We start from the raw sequence: 18,576 nt of genomic DNA, 5'->3' as shown, positions 1-18,576 counted from the left end.
TTGTTTATGGTAGGGGACAACCAGATTGGCTCCCTTTTTTTGGAGGATAGCATCTTGGTTCTGTTAGGGATTGCACGATCCGTGCACTCGTGTAAGTGGTTATAAAGTGCATTTGTGTAGGATTCAGCAGTCGTACCTCTATTGTCCATCTGTATGGGTGTTGTGAAGTTTGCTACTTCTGTCTTAAGAAGCTGAAGTTGGCTTTGGAGAAAGTTTTTACGGTGGTTTCCCTAATGGGGGGGGGGGCAGGATGTGGATGTCTGGGGTGACTAGCTTGTGGTCGGATCTGACCAACGAGGAACTGACCACTGGTGGGGAACAGTGGTTGCCCATGTGGGTAATGACCAGGTCTAGGATATTGCTGCCCCTGGTGGGGGTTTGGATAAGTTGATCCAAGGCATTGGAATTTATGAATTCCAGAAAATGTTGAGCAAAAGAGTTGGTACATGAGTAGGTTTCCTAGTTAATGGTGGGGTAGTTGAAATTGTCCATTATTAGGGTGTTACGTTGTACCCTAATATTTTCCAGTGTATCAAGAAATGAGGAGTGGGAATCCTGGGGCATGGTGGGGGATCTGTAGCAAGCTACAGTTTGGATTGCGGTCTTGCCCAGAGTTAGTTGCACTTGGATAATCTCGGATGCATTATGCTGAGCAACTAGCCTGGAGGTGTGGATATCCTTAATGAATATGGACACACCTCCACCTTTAGTGTTTCGGTACAGGTTAGGTGTCCGAAAGGTGTGGTATGAATTATAGCCTGGCAATGCAAGGTTGCTCTCTGAAGCCTTGAACCAGGTCTCTGTCACTGCACAGATGTCGATGTTCTCCATTTGTACCTGTTACGGTGGTGAATTTGTCATTTGAACCTTGCCTAAAAAAGGCACTATAGGGGTGGCAGGAGCCTTAGCCAGTATCCGGAATCCCAAGGACGACAGGTGCAGGCCATCTCTGGCAAAGCATAGTGGTCTGTCAATCATGTCATCACAGGCAGACAGATACTGGATCCCCTTAGAATGACACCAGAAACTTTGTTGAGGTCAATCTTTTTGTCCTTGTACTGTGGTATCATTCTGGGTGATGGCAGGATGCTTCTCAGGGCTAGGGTCATACCTGCCTGGGCTACAAGATCGAACAGCTCCTCCATTTCTCTTTTCATGTAGTCCAGGGAGGTACATCTCAAGTCATTCACACCAACATGGACAATGACAGAGTCATATTTGTACTTGTTGTGGAGTGACCTGAGTGCATGCATTATGTGGTGGATCCTGGCACCTGACAGGCAGCTGACAGTAACTTTCTCCTTGTTTAGTCTGATGAGTGGAACATCAGTGTGCCTGACTATAGAGTCACCTATGACTATAGTGTTGGATACGTTGTTATGCCTTATGGGCTGTGGTTGAGTGGCACACTGAATTTGTGGGCTCTGTGTCATTTGGGTTGTGTTGGGGATGGAGGTTGCTTACATTTCTACTTTGGAGGTCCCTGTTGCTTGGGCAGATTTTTATTGAGAGCCTCCGCAAATGTAGGTTTGTGTTTTGTGTTTCTATGTGTGTGTTTTGGTGGTGTAGGTTTTCAAGGACTATGTGATGAGTGTGGTGTGGTGCAAGTGTTTACCTTCTCCTCATGACTGTCTAGTCCAGTCTTGAGTGAAGAGAGCTTTACTTCCAGTTTGGCTATATAAGTGCATCTCTCGCAGGTTGTAGTGTTGGGTGGTAGGAGGAGAGGGTTGTCTGTGTACATGAGGCAATTGCCCCAAGATGCCCAGATTCATCGGGTAGACAGGAGAAAACACCGGGAGCTTGACCCTTAGACATGCCTGGATAGGTGCTTATTTATTAAGTACTAAAAACTGGTTTCCTCTATACAAGTGAGGAAAGTTGACTGCTATATTAATTTGTAGCTTATTCCGTTGCAGTATTCGCTCCCTCCCTACAACCCCCACTTGTTTGTTCTGTTTTTGTGTTTTAGATTCCCTTTTGGCTAAGGGTTTCACCTTTTTATTCTACATTTTTTCCTTTTGGATGTACATAGACTCCTTTATCCTGTGGAGACTGTTCTCGTCTGGGACAACTCAGTTCTGGTTAGCTACATCCGTATGTCCCCTTTATGCCTTAAGTTATGTGTGGGGAGCATGGTTGTGGTGTATGGCACATACAAGATCATTAGGCTTTGGTATTCTGGCCAAGCTTCGGGTTGCTCTGGGCGGGAGATCCCTTCTATTTAGAATACTGCAACAGTGAGGAGAAGGACAGCTACTGTTATGGTAGGATTTTACACAACTGAACTTTTGCATAGGGCATTTGTCAGAAGGAAAGAGAGTAAAATGGGAAGGCACTATAAAAAAACACAAAGGGGTGCAGGATGGACACAGAGTAAATGACCTGTTGGATACTTCAGCAGCTCAGGTGTTAATATCAAGGCTGCCATGGATGAAAAGTAGCGTAACAGAAGTCAGAAGGTGTTCGTTTTGTATTAACTGACAAGGCTGGAAAAAGTCATACAGAAGTTTTAGGAGAATGAGATTGAAACCCAAGAGCTGAGAGATAAGAGAATGGGCCATCCACGTAAGAGGCAGCTCAGGTTAGATAAAATAAGATGATAGGCCGTGGAAGGCCTGGTGTCTAATTTATATGCACTGCAGGTACAGTTGATTGCCCATTCTGAAGCTATAGCCAGCCAAACAACGAGAAGCTGTTCAAGATGGCTGGGATTTGGTGTAAGCAGCACATGGTCACACTGAAAGCGCTGAGTTAAAGCACTAATGAAGGAAAAAAATGATGTTATATAAATTTAAGAATAATAAGGATACCAGAAGGCATGAAAGGACTGTCACTGGAGAAATCTTTAAAGTTGGCTGCATATCTGTATGGCTCCACTGAATTACATGGTCATGCCACAATTTTGATGGCCTATTGATTGACCACAAAAGGTTGACTTATGCAAATGGTTGACAGGTATGACAGACTGACAGCCCCTGGGTGGTGGAATATTCCCTTTCCCTGGGGACTGTGTGATTCTGGAATTGGTGTGTGTGTGTGTGTGTGTGTGTGTGTGTGTGTGTGTGTGTGTGTGTGTACACGTGTGTGTGTGTGTGTGTGTGTGTGTGTGTGTGTGTGTGTGTGTATGTGTGTGTACGATTAGCAGTGGGTATACAGAGTGCGAAGAGGCCTGACCCGTGCAAAGAAATGATGTTTATTTTGGTTGCATGTGGCGAGGATTTTACCCAGACATGCACAGTTGACTGTCACATTTTTGTTATCGACCTTTTGTGATCGACATTCTTGCCATCAGCATTGTGGTGTGTTGATATAATGTCTGTGTGTGTCTTTCAAGTGTTGAAACTACCAGGCTTTTGAATGCAGAAAAGGCCGGCAAAAGTGTTTGAATATGTAATAAGAGAAATTGCTGTTTTTTTTTCATGTGAGAGGTGGTGGCACAGCTGGGATTGGGGAATTGCCCTTTCCATAGTGTAGTGCGATCTTGGAGTTGGCATATTTGAGAAGCCGGGTGTGTGGGGCAGTGGAAAAGGCTTGCCCCCTATAAAACAAAACAAAAAAAGGGTTGTAGTTTTCTGATTTCTTTTTTACTTTTTGAGTGCTTGCATTTTGATTTGTTTTTTCAAGTACTGTCTACTCACCTACTCGAGCGTTTGCGTTTTTGAAGAGTTGATGTACACGATTACACTTTTCATTCTTCTTGTTTCATTTCCTTTTTTTTAATCTTTATTGCTCCAGCTTTACTATTAATGCAAGTCACTGTTTGTTATTTAGAAGTGAGTGCTAATGTTTTATTTGTGGTGTATTTATGTGTTTGTACTTTGTCTAAAAATGAGGACTTCAAGTCGAAATAAATGTGCAAATAAGCTACACTGAGAAAGGAGTACGACTTTTGGAGGTATTACTCTTATGATGAAAACTGAAATGTGTCTGGCTGTTTTAGGGTCCTCTACTTTTCTTGGCATCGATATGAACATCAAGAGTTTTGGCCTAATCTTAAGGAATCTGACTATGATGCTGTCGGCAAAGAAAAGGGAGCAGGCTTTAATGTTAACCTTCCATGGAATAAGGTAAGATTTGAAAAAGAAGCAGGTTTTAACGTTAGCCTGCCGTGGAATAAGGTAAGATTTGAAAAAGGAGCAGGTTTTAATGTTAACCTGCCGTGGAATAAGGTAAGATTTGAAAAGGAGCAGGTTTTAACGTTAGCCTGCCGTGGAATAAGGTAAGATTTGAAAAAGAAGCAGGCTTTAATGTTAACCTGATGTGGAATAAGGCAAGATTTGAAAAAGGAACAGGCTTTAATATTAACCTGCCATGTAATAAGGTAAGATTTGAAAAAGGAGCAGGTTTTAATGTTAACCTGCCATGGAATAAGGTAAGATTTGAAAAAGAAGCAGGCTTTAATGTTAACCTGACGTGGAATAAGGCAAGATTTGAAAAAGGAGCAGGCTTTAATATTAACCTGCCATGTAATAAGGTAAGATTTGAAAAAGGAGCAGGTTTTAATGTTAACCTGCCATGGAATAAGGTAAGATTTGAAAAAGAAGCAGGCTTTAATGTTAAAGTGACGTGGAATAAGGCAAGATTTGAAAAAGGAGCAGGCTTTGACATTAATCTGCCATGGAATACGGTAAGATTTCAGGCTTTCATTCTGTCTTTGCTGTGCAATGAGTTCTTAGCTTCTCCCATTTTCTGCGGGGGGCACTGCTTAGACATGCATCTTATGCAGCTGTAGTGAAAATGTTGCGAGAAACTTGCAGAAGGTGGAATAGAAGATAAATGCTGTGCATATTTGGTCAAATCATGGCTTTGGGACTTTTGAAATTTGGCAAAAAGATTCTTTCAAGGGAATGGGAGTGCAGCAAGGCATCATGGACCCTGACTTGATTATTGGCTGAGCTGCAAGAGCCAATGAAAACAATGTGAGGTTCAACAAAACCTGCACATACAGTGCCCCCAAAGTCTGATGCAGCTTATTGGGTATCTGTTACAGTTTAAAGCCATGAAATAATGTGACAAACAGTATTTCATCCAGGTCAAGTACTTGTATAGATGGACGTGATGGGAGAGCTTAAACCCTCAGGTAGATTTGGAGGGGATCAGTAGACTGAGAAAAACCAAGGTGAGTAGAACACCTGAAGCACATTTTCTTGATAGACTGGATATTAGGAGAAGATATCATTGAGTAAGTCTACTGGCCTGGACAAATCCAGTTCTTTGGGCAGAGGTTTAAAGCACTTGAGTTTTATGTAGATTTTAGGGCTGAGCCTGAAATTGGTCAGTGTTGATCAGTGCAGTACCCTGGTAAACAAATCTAAGTAAATAAATAAATAGTACTTTGGTTGTTAAGCCTGGTGTACTTCCTCATAGCATCCTTATGTGTTCCCCAGTCTTTCGTATTTGTATGTGTAAACATGATTCACAAAGATTAGTACGGGGCTCCTGACATTCCTTTTGAGTTAATGTAATAGAATGACCTAAACCTTAATTTTGCTTGATATATCACCTTTATGTAGTGACTGAAATAGCTGTTTTAGTAGAGAAGACAAGATCTTTATTTTATGCTGCCACTTACAGCAACTGAATAAAAAAAATGTTTTATTTAGTTGCTTACTTATTTAGTTAATAACAGGGCATTAAAAGTGAAGGCAGAGGAATGTTGAACAATGTAAGATAACTGCTGGTGTGGAGGAAACAGGTCGTAGTTTTCAGGAAGAAGGGGCATCAGAAGGGGCGGTACGTGGATTCTGGCAACTTGAACACAGAAGAGAGATGGTACTAAAATAGGCATATAAAAAGCACTCGGTGGGGTACACTAGCATACAAGAGGTGTGAGGTGTGGAAGGTGTCTGTTCGACTAGCAACCGTTAGAATCATTCGTAACGACTCAGATGGCAGAAAACATGGCATTCCTTGATTATCTAGTATGTACGTAATTAGACAAGATAAATATAATAGCAGGTCAGTCGCCCTTCCTTCCAGCTACCCCACTCCTTTCAACGTACTGGAGTATATAAGATAGCCAAACACAGTCATCCAGAAAAAAGGAGGCCATTGTCCCACTGTACTCATCCCTCATTAGACCCATTATAGAGTACAATGCCCCGATGTTCTTCGTGTTTCACTGTTGCAGTCATCACAGTAGGGTTATCTGCCTGCAGGTAGCCCTCAGTCAGCCCGAATACCAGAGTCTTGGGATTTCTGCGTCAGATGCTGTCGCCTCTTCCATGACATCAGTTTGTCAGGGGCATAAAACATGCAGCCGACACCATTACATCAGCTTTTCTTGCTGAGCGGGAGCCCAAAGCAGAAGCAGTTCGCAAGTGCCAGTTGGCTGCAACCTTAAATTTTCGTTGTTCGAGTTTCAAACCTGAAGTCTTCTAAAGCTAAGTACCCCATTGGGGATCCTTTTTTCTTGCTCTAACCGATGTCAGAAAAAGTTAACAATTGTCTTGCCTGTGGAAAGCTGTCTTGCCTGTGGAAAGCAAATACCTCACAGAGATTTTCATTCTTACTGCATCACCTGTTTAGGCCCAGACCACAATGTTCCTCGCTGTCAGTTTTGTGCCTTGTTCAACACCCGAGCTATTCATCGTCGGGCTATTTTTGTCACTAAATTCTTTCGCTGTCATTCTTCATATTCCGAAATAGCTTTGATAAGCCATCCAACTACTGATCTTCCAAAAAAAGTAAGGATAAAGACAGAGACAGACCACATAGGTCCAAAACTGATGACGACGCTTCCGTTAAGCTAGTCGCCAATCCGCCGGTACTCAGTGAGGCACTTTCGCAGCCCCTGATACCCACTTCTACAGATTCACAGGCCTCTACTGAGACCCAGTCAGTGTCTGGTATACTGCGAGATGCTTCTTCGACTATGGAACCTGCAGATGTCTCTACCTTGGAAGGGTCTGGAGCCGCTGTGCAGGCACCAGCTTCTAAGGGTGTTCAGACCTTCCAATGTTCATATTAAACCGACTACTTCGTTTGTGACTAAAACTACTGAATTTCTCAGGCCCAGAATTCGCACTACACCTAGGAAATCAACCAAAGCACATTCTCAAGCTCCCATGCCACAGAAACAAATGCTTAGGATGGCTGAAGACCTTATTACTCTAATTAGGAGAAGCTAGCCTTCCCCTCCCCCCTCTAAAAGGCAAAGAATTGATTTTCCTTCTGATTCTACAGACCATGAGTCCGATGACCCCTGTGATTACCAGGACATACCCTTATCTACCTATGAGGATTCAGATGCAGAGGATTTCATTCCATCTGCCTCCTCCCCCCCCCCGAGGATTTTTCTTTCAGTGAAACCTTGCATACCTTAAGGGACCATTTCTGCTGGGAATGTCAGGACTACCCACAGTCCAAAAAGAGACTCGGAATTTTTAGACTTGCCTCAGCACAGGCCTCTAGCTATACCCCCTGTTCTGGAGATTGTAGATGATGGCATCATGGAATCCAGTCTTACCCCTGATACTTTACCACCAGCTCCTAGAAAACATGACCGGTACTACAGAGTACCTGACTCTCACAAATTTCTATTTAAAAATCCCACTGCGGATCCAGAGACCATTTCTCAGGGACCTAAAGGTATCAAGGCTACTATAGCCAAAAACCCTACCCCTTCGGACAGGGATTCTAGGGCTTTAGACAGCTGGAGAAAGAAGGTATATACCTCTGCAACTCTTGCCATCAGGGCTTTAAATTGCCAGTTTCACATGTTGAAGTACCAGCAGCATATTATGGAACTAATTAAACAAAAAATGTTGTTGATTCCTGATTGTGCAGAAAATAAAGATTTACAAGAATTAATGCATTCTGCAAATCAAGTTGGTAAACATACTTTGCAGTGTGATTTTGATGCCTTAGAAGCATCTTGCAGGGCTGCTGTCACTGGGTCTGTTCTGTGAAGGCATGCTTGGCTGAAGGAACAAATCTTGCCAGACCATGTCAAAGCAAAATTACTAGATGCTCCATTAAACCAAGAATTATTGTTTGGCGTAAGAGCATAAGAAGTTCTTAATAAAGATGGAGGGAAAAGCTAAATCTATGCAAACTGTTAAAAGATTTCCTACAGGTGCAGCCACCTAGATTCAGTAGGCATTGGCCTTCAAAAAACTGGTCCTTTCCGGTCCCTCCCAGACCTTCTCAGCCCAAACCCAGCGGCAACAGACCACCAAGACTACAATCTCAGGGTATGCACAGATTTAAACAATGGAGTGCTCCCTCCTCAAAAACGGAGTGGTAAGCCACACCCTATGGAAAAAGTTCACAATGACTTGTTCTTCATCCTGCCCAGCCATGCCCAAATACTTGCACCCCTAGGAGGAAAACTTGCCCTGCATGCAAAAAAACTGGGAGCACATTACCCAGTACTGATGGGTGTTAAACATTGTATCCCAGGGATACAGATTCTACTTCCATTCACTGCCAACCCCAAGTGGATTGCCAGACCTTCCTCCAAACCATTGGGCAGAGGCCCAAAAGCAAGTACTTTCTCTTCTCAGTATCAGGGCTATTCAACCTGTTCCAGCAGAGCAAAGGGGACAGGATTTCTACTCCAGACTGTTCCGGGTGCCCAGAAAAAAGAGCTCTTGGCACCCTATCCTGGATCTGTCAATTCTCAGCACCTTCCTGGTGGTACCAAAATTCAAAATGCTTACTCTCCAACAGCTGCTTCCTATGCTAGCCAAGGACTCCTGGCTGGTCACCCTAGACTTAAAAGAAGCTTATCTGTATATCCCCATAAGGGAATCCTGCAGTAAATATCTACGTTTCGGGGCAGGCTCTATGCACCAACAGTTCTCTGCACTTCCCTTTGGCTTATCTACTGCGCCCAGAGTATTCACGAGGTGCCTGGCTCCAGCCATTGCATACTGCACACAGAGAAACATTCAAATTTTCCCATACTTGGATGATTGCCTGATTCAGGTGGACAGTCAGGAATTGCTACTTCAGCACCTGACATTTGTAAAGAGACTCCTAACTTCTCTGGGAGTATACCATCAACGAAAAGAAATCATATCTGGTACCCAGCCAAAAGACTGTATTCCTGGGAGCAAGCTTGAACACAACTTCCCAGATGGCATTCCTCACTCCAGAAAAGCAGGTTTATTTGATAAATTACTTCAAACTTCTGGCCACCCAACCCCAGCTATCTGCAAGAAATATACTGCAAGCCCTAGGGTTCATGGCCTCATGCATTTTACTAATTCCATATGCAAGACTGCATATGAGGAAACTTCAATGGTACTTAAAATGTCTCCGGTGTCAACATTCTCAGGACCTGGAAACAGCGATTCCTGTCATTCCTTGTCTAAGGGCAGAGTTCCTTTGGTGGGCAGAGGCTTGCAACCAAAACAAGGGATTCCCTTTCACTCTACCCCCCCCCCCCAGCCGCCCAAACCCTGACAACTGACTCATCAGACTATGCATGGAGGGCTCACATGGCAGGCAAATGCATTCAAGGCAAATGGAGCCCAAGTCAAATGCACCTGCATATCAATGAAAAAGAAATGTTCGCTGTACAGAATGTATGGACAGCCTTCAAATACCTTATCCTGCCAGGATAACTCTTGATAAAGACAGGCCACAGTTACGTTGTACATAAACAAGCAGGGGGGAACTCATTCCTACCCACTCTGCAGGTTAGCCATGGCTCTGTGGAACACAGGCTTGAGCAATCAAGTGCATCTGCAAGCACAGTTCCTGCCATGTAAACAAAATTCACTGGCAGACGACTTAAGCAGAAATCTAATGGACCCACACGAGTGGAAACTAAATCCCAACTCATTCAGGCTTCTAATCCACAGCTGGGGGACTCCAGAGGTGGACCTGTTTGCTTCCCCCCAAAATCATCAATTGAGCAAATTTTGCACCAGAACTCCCCACAGCCAAGCATGGAAAGTAGATGCGCTATCCTTTACTTCGGAAAACCTCTCAATCTATGCCTCTCCCTCTCTCTCCTCCTCTCGAAAGTACTACTCAATTCAAACAGGACAGGCCAAGGACAATCCTAATTGCACCAGACTGGCCACCCCAGCAATGGTACCCACTTTTACGCAGTCTGACAGCAGTGCCATCCTGGCACCTCCATCAGACCCCCCCCCCTCTCTGCTGTCCCAGCAGAAGGGACAGATTTTGCATCCTCAGCTGCAAACCCTGAACCTGGCAGCCTGGCTTATTCCCTGAATACATCACCAGCAACTCTCAGCAAACAGGGGCTGGATGTCATCCTTGAGGCCAAGAGGCCTAGTACTAGGAAATCCTGTTCAGAAAAGTGGAAAAGATACTGTTCTTGGAGCCAGTCTCAGGGAAAGGACACAGCTGTGCCCACATTACCTCAAACCCTGAGCTGTTGGGCATGCTCCACTTAAAGAAATCCCAATCCCTCAGAGCCACACGCCCCAGGGATCTAAACCTTGTCATCACAATGAACAAAACATGCTGGAGGGATAGGTTCCTGACCCAGAGACTCCCCATACTCTGGAATAGACTGCCCATACATATCAAGCAGAGCGCCTCTTTGGCCCTCTTCAAAAGGAACCCTGATTGGATGGGAGATAGGAAATTCACCCCGGGGATCATGTCAGTCACCCTGCTAGACAGGGGCGTGGAGAAGTAAATATTGTGGGAAGAAATATCCAGGGAATTGTTATGGCTAGGCTTGCATAGGCCCTAGGGCCGATAGCCTAGTACCAACCTATGAACCTATAATCTAGCAGAGCTGCTCCACAAAGGCCTGTCCTTCTCATCAGTTAAGATTCATGCCTCTGCCATCTCAGTTCATTATAATATTGAGCCACCCCTCTTCTCTCACCCTCTGGTCAAACAGTTCTTGAGAGGAGCTAACAATTTAGACCCCCGAGGAGAGCTCCCACTCTTGCCTGGGACCTTAACTTTGTACTAGAGAAGCTCACGCTTCCCCCTTTTGAGCCTGCTGCTACAGCAGAATTAAAATTCCTCTCTTGGAAAACAGCCTTACTTCTAGCCATCACTTCAGCAAGAAGAGTGTCTGAGTTACAGGCCCTTATGGCTGTGGAACCCTTCATTGTCTTCCATGCGGACAGGGTTTCCCTCAAGACTAACCCATCATTTATGCCCAAGGTGGTATCCAGTGTGCTTTAAACCAATCCATCCATTTACCAACCTTTATTTCTAATCCTCAGAACAAAGGGGAAAGGATCCTTCACTCCTTGGACATGCACAGACAGCTCAGGTTCTACCTTGACTGGACTAAACCTTTCAGAAAATCTGACCAGCTGCTAGTCAGCTTTGCTACAGGGGCAGAGGGCAAGGCCATTTCAAAGCAAACCATTTCCAAATGGATAGCACACTGCATGCATTTCTGCTACAAACACCATGGAAAACCTACCCCACAGGGGATCAGAACTCATTCCATTAGGGCTACCTCAACCTCTACAGCATTTCTCAGGGGGGTGCCTACCAGAGACATCCTGGAAGCTGCAACCTGGAGTTCTGTACACACCTTCACCAAGCATTACCACTTACCTATTTTTTGTAAGTCCAGAGCTGGGTTTGCCACAGCAGTCTTGCAATGCCTGCTAGCCAGCCCTAATACTTTTTGACCGCCTCCACCCTTCCTCCGCTTTGGGAATCAACCCACGTGTTATGACTGCAACAGTGAAACACGAAGAACATAGTACAGTTTTGTACACTTACCATAAATGTAGATGTTCGAGTGTATTCACTGTTGCAGTCCTGGTTACCCTCCCTCCAGCCCCCTGACTTTTCTATTCTTTCCACCTGTCCTCTTTTTGGCCATATCTTATGGCAGTGGTATTTATTTTTTACTGGAGGTGTTCCACACCATTTAATTGCTTCCTGTTTTGGGGCTCCTGACATCTGGGGCAGGAAAAACTGATGTAATGGCATCAGCTGCATGTTTTATACCCCTAATGAACTGACGTCATGGAAGAGGAGACAGCATCCGATGCAGAAATCCCAAGACTCCGGTATTCGGGCTGACTGAGGGCTACCTGTAGGCAGATAACACTAGTGTGATGACTGCAACAGTGAATACACTTGAGCATCTACATTTATGGTAAGTGTACACAACTGTACTTTTGGTATGTACCTCACAAGACATCTACAACAGCTGGAAAGGCCGTAGAAATACCTCACTAAAAGAATCATAGGCCTAAAGCAGATGCCCTATGCTGACTGTCTAAAAAAACTCCAGCTATACTCTGTTGTATATTGTCTACTCAGAGGCGATCTCTGCTTAACATACAAGGCCATGTCAAACCCTGAGCTGTTGGACATGCTCCACTTAGAGAAATCTCAATCCCTCAGAGCCACACACTCCAGGGATCTAAACGTTGTCATCACAATGAACAAAACATGCTGGAGGGATAGGTTCCTGACCCGGAGACTCCCCATACTCTGGAATAGACTACCCATACATGTCAAGCAGAGCGCCTCCTTGGCCTTCTTCAAAAGGACCCTTGACAATTGGATGGGAGATAGGAAATTCACCCCAGTGGTCACATCAGTTGCCCTGCTAGACAGGGGTGCAGGGAAGTAAATATTGTGGGAAGAAACATCCGGGGAATTGTTTGGCTAGGCTTGTATAGGCCCTAGGGCCGATAGCCTAGTACCAACCTATGAATACACGTTATAATGTCTTTGTGGGTACCGTTGCCTGAGCACAAGGTGCAGTGCAGGTGGCACATTTGTGGACATGTAAGTCACCTTACTGCTGAATCATTTTTACTTAAAGTGCATCTTGTCATTGGTTTGTCATGTGATGTGGTAAAAACTGATGGGGGAATTGCAACTGACCTGTTTTCTTGTGCTACAGCAATGTGTTTGATAATGTTGTAAACTCGATCAGGTAAACACTCACAGATATTTATCCTTGTACATCACAGAAAATGGTTTAGTGTAATCATTTTATCTCCTCTGTGTTTACAATGCAAACAGCAAGAGTAATAAAATGTTATTCTCAGCAGTAAGTATACTTTTATAGACCAAATGCGTACATACTCTAGAAGTAGTGAGCGTGTACTAATGTATTATAGCAGTGAATTTCGTAAGACTTACTTTCAGAATATATGGTACACTTTCAGTGCATGTACTGTGATCATGTTCTGATTTGACCTATGAATGGAAGGTTCTATTCTTAAAAATGAATATAAATTTATGTTAAATGATAAACCAGCAGTAGCTATTTGTAAGGATTCTTGGCATTTTTTACAGCTTTTAGGTGAAATTGAATACAATTCAGATAGGTTTTTTTTGTGACCATTGATATGCACAGTTTATACACTGTCATTCCACATACCACTGGCCTTATTTGGTTTGAGAGTCAGTTGCACCCATGTTTGCTAACTTAGTAATGGCTGAATGGGAAGATAGTTTTATTTTTAACAGTAATTTTAACACTTGTTTGGCTTTATATACTTGATTTTTGGATGACATCTTTTTGTTGTGGACAGATACAGAAGAAAAACTAAATGAATTTTTGACATACATTAATAACGCTTGAATTTTTGCAATTCAGTTGTAATGAGGATTTTAATTGGATTTCCTTTTTGGATGTGTTAGTGAGTAAAAATGACAGTGTGGCTTGTTGCGTCTCCACTAAGCCCACCTTCTCAAACAGCTATTTCCATTATTCTAGCTGTCAACCACAGCATCAAAAGAGATTGTGGTTAAGGGTCAATTAGACTTGCTAGAATGACTTCAGAATTTGATACTTTTAAAATTGAAACTGACAAACTTATTCAAATGTTTTTGAACAGGGGTTATCCATTAGGTTTGTTACTGGATTTACAATCAGAAGTAATTACCAAAAGAAATCTGAGAGTGTACAGGCCTATTTTGGTCAGGACTGAGGCACAAGGATCCAGCCCCTTCCCCAGAGTTAATAACAACGTCACTCCAAGTATGAGACATTCATTTATTACTACTTATAATTTGGACAGCCCTAGAATAGCTACAGTGTTAACTCAGAATTGGCCATTTCTTATCTGTGATTCTTCTGTGTTAGCAAAATGTGGTCCGCCACCTGCTATTACCTACAGAAAAGATCTTTTAAACAACTACTTGAAAACAGAACAGTAGGCAGTAGCTTGAAAAGGAAGGGTACTTTTAAATGTGGGCATTGTCCTCAGTGTAGGTACTTTACTGAGGCTGACACCTTTTGTATAAGGAGTAAAGTCTATAAAACTGTTGGACATTATTACTGCACTAGTTCACAAGTGGTTTGCCTAGCTCACTGTCAACACTGCCCCTCATTTTATATAGGCAAAACCTCCCATAGATTAAGGGACCGTGTTTATGAACACAATTTGGACATTAGAAAAGAGAGAACCACCAATGCATTTTTCAGACACATTAGTGTTAATCCTACACATACTTTTGGGTTTATGGTTATTCAACAGGTCAAAAAGGATGCACAAGGGAAAATCACTGATGAACATCTGACTCAACAAGAATTAAAGTGGCAGATCCATTTGGGTGCCATGTCTGCACTCGGATTAAATGATGGGTGCTCACTTGCACCAGTTTTAAAACTTAAGAATTATGTTATTTAGTGGAAGTCTTTTATACAGTCATGTGATTTTTAATTTGATTCTCATTGGTTGTAGCAGTAGTATATTTAAATAGTTGTTTTGTGTTTTAACACTGTTCTGATGAAGTTCCTACCAGAGGAATTAAAGCGCTAAACCTTGTGTTTTGACTCAATAACAAGTGGTTTCAAGCAGCAAATAGTTTCCTTACCGTGGTTTGGTATTCCTAGTTTGTCTTTTAGATTTGTAATGATCTGATTTTATAAGTATCCAGTTGGACACTTTTAGTGTATGTTGCTATTTAGTGTTCATTTCTAAAGTACTTGGAAGTTATTTTCATCATTGTATTCTTCACAAATTTTAAGTACGCTGGTTTTTCATTTACATCTTTGTAATACTTGCATGTTTAGCCTTAGATTCTGGTTTATCAATGAATGAAGCATAAAATATATTTTACTCACACTGTCAGAGTTATGTTTTGGGACCCACACAGAATAAAATGTGTAGCAATGGAATCCCTGCAGAGAACCAACACTGATACTACTTCACAAATGTTCATAGGTGTATATTAGGCTAAAATACCACTAGGGCCATTATAAGCCTAGCTGTGTAACACAAATGTGACCCACAGATTTGATTTATGGTGATAATTTACTGACTGCCTGTTCATCAGAGACATAGGAGCCAGACCAGGAGTGAATTTCTGATTACCTATCCATTGGTCTGAGTTGTACTTAAATAGGAATAGGGAGGACCTCTGCTTCTCCGTGGATGGGGAGCCTGTTCCAGAGAATGTGAATTCTCTAAGAAACCTGCCCGTCTCTCCATGTCCTGTTTATGTCACAAGCAAAATGTAGGTCTTTTAATCTAGTAGTTCTAATGCTGTTTGTTTTGTGGAGGTTCAAACAGTTAATCAAAACAGGGTCCAGGATTGCATGTATACCAGGCAAAGATCACATCTCAGAAGTCTGTATGACACTTGAGTAAAAAGACAGGGCCTCGAGGTGATCCGCATAGGACATTGTGTTTACTCCCTGTATTTTTTTTTTGTTTGGTAAGGAACCTTTGTGAATATTCCAGTTGCTGCATATGGCTGGTCAGGCACATACTGAAGGGGGCATTAAACTCTATGATGGGTCTGATGAGGGCCTAGTGCAGTGGTATGATGACCACTCCTGGACCTAGATGACATGACCTTGCTTATAAGTTGAACAACATAGAAGAATTTTCTTACTACCTTGGACATGTGCTTGGCCGAAGGCTAGGTTATTGTCTACGTGAGTTCCCAGATCCCTGACTATGGAATCTGCTTTTAAGGGTATTTTATTGATGATATAGTTGCCTGGGGTGGTAGACTTCCCAAAAGGTACTATAATGCATTTCTTGGTGTTGAGTTTTAAGACATGGCTTTGGCTTTGGCTCCAAGGGTTTGTCTTTATTAGACCTTTCCTGAAGGATGTCCTCATCTTGGGGGGGGGGGTCAGTGACTGCTCCCAGTTTCCAGTCATGTGCGACCTTGGTCAGGCAAAGGCTTTTGACATTGACTTTGACTCTGTATTGTGATTTTACATCTCTTTTTATATATTGCTAACTTTGTCACTGTTCATGCTTGGAGCTTTTCTCCCCAGGCCTCTAGACTACACTGGTCAACAAATGTAAAATAAATAAATAATAAATAAAATCCAGGAAGTAGATGCCAAAGAGGTGTGCGGCCAGCACAGATCCCTGAGGGACTGCACTGATTACCAGCCTGTTTGTGGAGATGGCCTCACCGATTCTAACCTCTTTGGTCATTTCAGTGAGCCACCTAGCTATTCCGCGTGTTATAAAAGGGTTTAAACCTAGTTTCATAAGTTTGACAGTGCCCAAATGGGGTATTTTACTAAATGCTTTAACCAGATCTAGGTAGAAAGTATGCACCGTTTTCTCCTCATCCATTGCCAAAATGACCTTTTCAGAGATGTCCACCAGATTAATTAAGCATGACCTTCCTTTGATAAAGCCAAATTGGGATGGACCCAGTGTCTGAAGGTCTCCTATGTCCTTGCTGATAATTCTTTCAATGGCTTTGCAAATAAGACTAGTCAGACTAATGGGTCTTTAGTTTTGAGGATCTGTTGATGGTCCTCTCTGATGAAGGGGAATGACAGTTGCAGTCCTCCTTTTATGTGACACAAAGTCTGTTTTAAGATTCTGGGGGTCCCGATAATTCATCAGGACACATCCTCAGATGTTATTGGGGCCCACTGAGGCTGTGTTCTTGGGCTGAGTGAATGCAACCAGTACATGCTCCCTAGTTATTGCTGGAGGAGTTATGCTTGAGGGTATGGTTGGGATGGGGGTGGGGTAAAGTTGGAACTTAATTTGTCAACTAACAGGTTTTGTATAGAAAGGGTAAGTTATTGAGGTCCCATTTCTCTCATTACAAGAAAATTACACCCAGGGATGATTCTTTTCATCAGAGGACTTTAATGGGGGAAAATTAGTTGGATCATATCCCTGTGGACACTGTAGCTTTTGTAACTATATATTTAAAACCAAAACATTCACCAGTAGGAATACTGGACAATTATACAATATTCATTGTTTTGGTAACTGCAGTACAGATTGGATTGTCTATCTTGCCACATGCACTTGCCAAGCCTTTTACATAGAACAAACATCCAGACAGTTCAGGATCAGAATATCTGAACATTTGGGTGATATTAGGAATGCCCGGATCACCCATGCCTTATACAGACACATATTGAACCATCCCACTGCCAGATTTTCATTTACCATTATAGACAGTATTACAGGCAATCGAGCTTTTAAAACTGGATGGCATGACATTCTCAACACTAAGGAAAGAAAATGGATAGTGAAACTTGGGGGTCTTTTTTCCCCTGGAGTTAATGATAAGTTGTAATATCTCCTTTATTATATTATTTTTACGTGCCAGATTTATTTTTGTAGGCAATTTATCACTAATACATATGCCTTTTGGTTATACAGGTTTGTATATTTATCCAATTTATTGTTTTCATTCCATGACAGGAAATGATGTCATATTATGTCATTGGAAGGGATATTTATTGTTGGGCTTTTCCTCTGTTTCAGTGTTGTTCTACTGATGAAAGCTATGTGCTGAAACCGGTCTAGTTCTCAGTTTCAATAAAGCTCTCTCAGCTCATCATTAGTACTGGCGTTTTCATTTTGTTCATACAGGTTTGCTTTATTGCCAGACTGAGTGAATGTGACACCATTAACCACCAGTTCAGTACATTGCTGTGTGCTGTTCTTGAGGTTTCTGTCATAGCTGTAGAAGGCCTTATGATTATTTTTCACCTGAGAAGCTATCTTAACTTCAAAGCTGGCTGTGCTTGACCTAATTAGCTCTCTTAGTTGCCTATTTACTTTGATGAGAATGTTTCTGTTTTTATGGGAATTCCTGATTTTTGCCTTAATGTTTTTCTTTTAGTTGTATATCCTGTTTAATTTGGTATGCCACTAGGATGGTTTGTTTTTATGGCTATTCTTGGGCTTGCTTCTGGTAGGTACAGCAGCCTCTGTGCAGCCATTGACATGGTTGTACAGAGTTTCTGTGAGCAATTCATTGTAAACTGCTGGGTTGCCTGAGTTTGGAGGGGCATTGAATTTTGATAATGTGTCACTTAATAAAAGGTGATTTGCCTTAGAATAGTTCCTAACTTACTGGTTTAATGAGATTAGGGAGATGATTTTGATTTTGAAGGAGTTGTCTTTATGGTTGGACCTTACCTGGGAGTATGAGACATTGGGGGGGGGGTGCAGATTTTTCCCATATTTGTGAGCATGATACCCAGTATGTTGGAGTGCCTGGTGGGTGTATTCACTATTGGTCTAGGGTATTTGTATTTACAAAGTCAGGAATCTCTGTGAGTGTAGATTTGAGGCTGTGTAGAATTCCCATTCTGTAGAGGGGTAATTAAAGTCTCCCATGTGTACGATGTTAGGTTGGATGGTAAGTGTCTCCAGTAGCTCCAAGTATGTTGTGAACTTCTTCGGATAGGAGAGTGAC

At 42.6% G+C, this 18,576-nt stretch overlaps 1 protein-coding gene across 2 annotated transcripts in view; it reads left to right on the top strand.

Moving 5' to 3' along the window:
• Window positions 1–18,576, top strand: part of HDAC10 (histone deacetylase 10) — a 680,378-nt gene that overhangs the window by 304,730 nt on the left and 357,072 nt on the right. For both annotated transcript variants that reach the window (XM_044088799.1, XM_044088800.1), the window contains one exon: window positions 3,941–4,067. In XM_044088799.1, the coding sequence (XP_043944734.1) occupies window positions 3,941–4,067 (127 nt within the window). The remainder of the gene's footprint in view (window positions 1–3,940; window positions 4,068–18,576) is intronic.

The sequence above is a fragment of the Protopterus annectens genome, chromosome 11.part0, assembly GCF_019279795.1.
Source record: "Protopterus annectens isolate FY-2018-M chromosome 11.part0, PAN1.0, whole genome shotgun sequence".
Lineage (NCBI taxonomy): Eukaryota > Metazoa > Chordata > Ceratodontiformes > Protopteridae > Protopterus > Protopterus annectens.
This window is presented reverse-complemented; position numbering and strand designations above follow the sequence as displayed.